General features: G+C 37.3%; 1 protein-coding gene across 1 annotated transcript in view; it reads left to right on the top strand.

Moving 5' to 3' along the window:
• PP2D1 (protein phosphatase 2C like domain containing 1) overlaps positions 1 to 5,192 on the top strand; it is a 25,522-nt gene extending 20,330 nt beyond the window's left edge. The window contains exon 2 of the mRNA XM_012804786.2: positions 4,341 to 5,192. Coding sequence (XP_012660240.2) covers positions 4,341 to 5,134 — 794 coding nt within the window. The 3' untranslated portion in view covers positions 5,135 to 5,192. The remainder of the gene's footprint in view (positions 1 to 4,340) is intronic.
• The last annotated feature ends 284 nt before the right edge of the window (positions 5,193 to 5,476 follow it).

The following is a 5,476-nucleotide window of genomic DNA, read 5'->3' as shown; positions in this document are numbered from 1 at the left end:
TTTTTTTTTTTTATTGAGACAGTTTCACTTTGTCACTCTCTGTAGAGTGATATAATGTCATAGCTCACAGCTAATGCAAACTCTTGGGCTCAAGTGGTTCTCTCACCTTAGTCTCCCCAATAGCTGGGACTACACATGCCTGCCACAACACTCGGCTATTTTTTGTTTGTTTGTTTAGCAGGACTAGGCTGGGTTTGAACCCACCAGCCCTGGTGCATGTGGCTGGTTCCCTAACTACTGAGCTATGGGTGCCCAGCCTAAAGATTTTTTGAAAATAATTCTTTTATAAATAGCTGGTTGTTGTGGCAGGCACCTGTAGTCCCAGCTACTCAGGAGGCTGAGGCAAGAGAATTGCCTAAGCCCAGGAATTGGAGGTATGCTGTGAGGTGTGTGATGCCACAGCACTCTACTGAGGGCGATAAAGTGAGACTCTGTCTCTACATAAAAAGAAAAAAAAAATTCTTTTATAAATGGGTCTGAACTGTTTCCCCTGAGTTTCTATTGGATGGCCTCTCTTTATCTGCTTTCCCTCTCTGGGAATACTATATAACCTTTACAAATATCTACCTATTAAATTCCCTTCTTGAATCCTCACAATAGACTTGACAACATTGCAGGTGAAAACTGTTATTCAGGGAAGTGAAGTGATTTGATGAAGGTCACACAGACAAACAGTTGGGATTAAAGTCTAACTGCATCAGACTCCTAAGTCTATCTTTCCACTCCCCTATGTTTTCTTCTACACAAGTCCTCTATTACCTAATCTTGTGCATCTTGGGTACGTTTTTTCTTACCACCACATAAAACTTCTCCTCCTCTTCCCTCATTCTTTTTAAAACACTAAGTAATTTCCTGACTTTATCTGAGGAAAATCTTGCCCACTCAGCTCTAGAATTCTCTGCTTGGGGTTCTGGAGTTCACCTTTAAGTTTACTGAACTCTTCCTTCTCACAAAAGTTGGAGATAAGCAGTAATTGCAGGAGGCAATTACACCATTGTCCGCTACAAGGAACAGACTGATAATGCCTCTTGAAAAGGTCTGAGCATCATCTCAAAAGCAGCTTGCTAGTCCTCAAGATTACTATCCCTAAACATGTTGCTCTTTCAGTAACCCTGTTCCATTTCCATTCTGAAAACATTTTATGAAGAGCATAATCTCTCCAACTACTGAAAGCTGTTACCTTTGTATGTAAGAATTGAATTCATTTATGCTCAGATTAAAATTTTTATGTAATGGTCTTCATTACACAGTTCACTGCTTGGTTAGCTATTCTCATTTCCTCCAAACAGATGTTACAGAACCCTTTCTTTAAAGCCATCTGTCCTCTTAATTGTTCCTCTCTTCCATTCTCTAGACTACATGGACCTAACTATACATATAGTTTATATATATATATATATATATATATATTTGTTTGTTTGTTTGTTTTTGAGACAGTCTCACTTTATCGCCCTCAGTAGAGGGCCATGGTGTCACAGCTCACAGCAACCTCCAATTCCTGGGCTTAGGCGATTCTCTTGCCTCAGCCTCCTGAGTAGCTGGGACTAACAGGCACCTGCCACAACTGCCCAGCTATTTTTTTGTTGCAGTTTGGCCTGGGCCAGGTTTGAACATGCCACCCTGGGTACATGGGGCTGGCGCCCTACCCACTAAGCCACAGGTGCCACCCAAGACCTAACAATATTTTAAAATGTCTCCCCCATCTCCCATCTTTGTGGGTACCTTTCGTTAACTATTTAAGCTTTCACTTTAATGTGTGATTCCAAAAACCTCATTTGTAGCTGATAGCGTGCCCCCCCCCAATTCTAGAAATCAAACTAGTGACTGAACATCTAATTTCTTAAAATCTCTGTTCCATTAGTGCAGAGTCTGGATTTTATTTACCTTCTATTTGCTGGGTTATGCATGCATGAACAGTCAGGAAACACTAGCTACCTCTTCTCCTTTGTGTTTTCTTTAATAAGTAAAAGATGTGAGCTATTCAGAAGGCAGCATTTCTCTGAAAGAGAACAAATAAACTAAAAAGAAAAAAAAGAAAAACCCAGAATGAATAAACTGTCAATTGAGTAATTTGCTTCAAGTCGGGCAGCAAGCCAACGTGAGAGCAACTGCAGCCAGAGTTTAAGGACCCTTCTAGGAAATTTTATCATGCTGAACCCCAGGGAGGTTCACAAGTAGTAAAATGTGCTGAAATGGTATTAAAAAAAGGCAAATAGTGCATAACGTTACATTCATCCTGCAGAGGAAACCAAAACAAAATACCCACGAACTACTCTTCCATTTTAAGTTCATATTTCTGTTAAATTCTTTTCAAATTATGTAAGAAGGAACCAAAGCTTTTTCTTTTTGCTGAATGGGTTTTGGCTTCTACATGCAAATAAACATTTAGGAAATCAGAGGATTTGACTATTCTGAGCTAAAATTATGTCCATTGTGTTTTTAGAGCTATGGCCACACTATTTGTATGTATATATGTATACCCATAAAAAATTTTCCAATTTAAAGGTATTAAAACATATATCCTCCTAATACAACAATTCTATGTATTCAGCTAGTATGTTAAATACAATTCCATTCTGTTCTGCAGCTATGTAATTTACAATCCAGTAAAACATTTTACTAATTTGTATTCTGCAGAATGTAAGAATGAACAGCAGTAATGAAAAGTTAATACAAAACAAGTAATTAAACTATACTTCTTTAAAAAAAATTCAACTATCACAATGTAATTTCAGAATAATTTAGCTAACATTTTATAATTATAAATGATTTGATATCAAGAAAAACTATTGACAAAAAAAAAGCTACTGCCTGTGGTAAATATGTAATTATGTATCTAACAACGTGGAAAAATTAAATTTTTCCTAACTAAAAAAAAAACCCAAAAAACTATGTAAACCAAAGAAAGTTTTAGTGATACATCTATCCCCCAGTGTATTCTAAGTATGTTTAAAATCTAAGATTTCAACGAAGGCTGGTGCATATTGCACACCACTTTTAGTCCCCCACTATTTGGGAGGCTGAGGCAGGAGGATCATTTGATCCCAGGAATTAAAGGCCACAGAGAACTATGACTATGCCACTGCACTTCAGCCTAGGCTACAGGTGGGACCCTGCGTCTTAAAAAAAGAAAAAAAGGAAAAAAGTTCAATGAAGAACACACCACAGGTTCATCGGAGCCACAAAGAAACTACAAACAACTTCTAAGATTTCAGTTTTCAACGAAAGGGTTTCCTTTAATGCTGGCAACCTATTATCCATTTAATACATGTATAACACATATTTCCCTTCATAGAATTGACTTAAATTTTTTTAACCACACATTACACGAACACAGCAAGACTAACAGTGGCATTTACGAGTTGCAAAACTGTCAAACCCTATGTTTCTTGAAAAATCAGTTCTAACTCAAAAAGCATATTTAAACACATTTTAACAGGCTTGGTGCGCATAGCACAGTGGTTACGGTGCCAGCCACATACACTGAGGGCAGAGGGTTTGAACCCAGCCAGGGCCAGCTAAACAACCGCAACAAAAAAATAGCCAGGAGTTATGGTGGGTGCCTGTAGTCCCAGCTACTTGGGAGGCTGAGGTAAGAGAAAATCACTGAAGCCCAAGAGTTGGAGGTTGCTGTGAGCTGTGACGCCATAGAGTTCTACTGAGGGCAACGTAGTGAGACTGTCTCAAAAAATTAACAAAAACATTTTAACACATTGCTGACTAGTCAGGAGTTACCGAGTAACATGGTTAGTATCTGCATAAAATTGCCAGTCAATAAATAATGTATTAAGATGTCGAGGGGCTAAGCGATTGTATATTATAAGCACCTGAGAGATAGGTGGGGCGAAAAGACTAAAATAGGCTGAATTTGGGATAACTGGGAATTTAAACTGAGAGAAATGAATCAGCTGCTAAGTTAACCCATTGTTAGCTGGCACTTTTATGCAGAAATATCTATGTTACCAGGTAACCTGTGACCTGTCAGCAATGTGTTAAAAATCTGCTATAATGATTATATGTTGGCTACAAAAAAAGTTGTCAAATCCTGACCTTTCTGAGGGTGTTTCATAAAAAATTTAGAAATTTAATTTAGTATTAAATTTAGAATTTAATACTGAATGCAGTAATTTTAAACACTAGAAGTTGTTTACCAATGAGGGATAAACTGGCCTCCTCAGTTTGAAATCTAAATTACTATAAACTATCTGGTAGTGATATTACTTAAAAAATACGTTTTCATGCTCTGCTGTGTAGCATTGAAACACAGAATTAGTTACCAGATTTTGATACAACAGGTTATTAAATTTGTAGGATAAAATTTTATGAAAAATCTTTTTTAGGTACCGTGCAGGCAGTTTTATGCAGAAATGGGAAAGATTTTTGTTTAACCAAGGAACACACCATACGGAACATAAATGAAAGAAGAAGAGTGCTTCAAGAGGGAGCGGTGATTACTCCACATGAATCATATGGACTCCTACAAGGGCAAATAAAAACTACACGAGGACTTGGATTTCATGGAGATCTCAAACTGAAAAAATTCATTATCCCAGCACCCCAAACTATTTCTGTGCTTATAGATGACTTATGTCAATTCCTTATCCTAGCTACTAATGGTCTATGGGAAGTTTTGGACACAAAGGAAGTCATTGCACTGGTAATGACATCCTTTGACGTGTATAAGGAAACATACCGTTCTGCCACAGAAAACAAATCTTCACCATCCAATGAGTCTCTGCTTTTATCAACCAGTAAAGCAAACGTTACTGAATCAGAAAGTGATATTCGTGTATTGTATCAGTACAAACCTCAGCCTGAAGTATGTGTGCCAACTACAAACTCAAAGAAAAATTTGTCCAATTCAAAATGTTCTAAGAATTTCATTTGTAACCCCCCAAATGTAGACAAATTTCTACCAGAAGTGACTCATTATGAACTTTGCAGTGAAAAAGAAACTGAGAAACCACCTAATGAAAATGGGGTGCAGAGGGATGAAGAAGAACCAGGCACTAAGAGTTTCCACGAAGGTGCAGCTGAGTATGTTAGCCAAGTACTTGTAAGTGCTGCTTTAGCGGCTGGCTCCAGAGATAACATTACAGTTATGGTAATATTTCTCAATGGAGGTGAACAGTAGTTTCTGACATAAAGTTCCTGTTATCCAGGGCACCAAAACTCAATGCCATAAAGATAATTCTTCTAGATATCAGGATAATTCATCAATATCATGCAAATAATTTCTTAGAACACAGTAAATATAAAAGCAGATATTGGGTTATATGCCTTTTATGTATGTTTACTGTTTTATGCCAAAAAAGAGAAAAACCAATACTTGCTTTTTATACCACTTTATTCCAACCTGAGCACCTCAATATAAAACTAAACACTGGTGAACCGTTTTCCTTACTAAGTCTGCATTATCGTAAATGTACAAGTTCTCCTAGCAGTCCAACACTTAAATAGATTAAATCATCTCTGA

Source organism: Otolemur garnettii, unplaced genomic scaffold (genome assembly GCF_000181295.1).
Source record: "Otolemur garnettii isolate 467f Iridium unplaced genomic scaffold, OtoGar3 scaffold00002, whole genome shotgun sequence".
Classification (NCBI taxonomy): Eukaryota; Metazoa; Chordata; class Mammalia; order Primates; family Galagidae; genus Otolemur; species Otolemur garnettii.
This window is presented reverse-complemented; position numbering and strand designations above follow the sequence as displayed.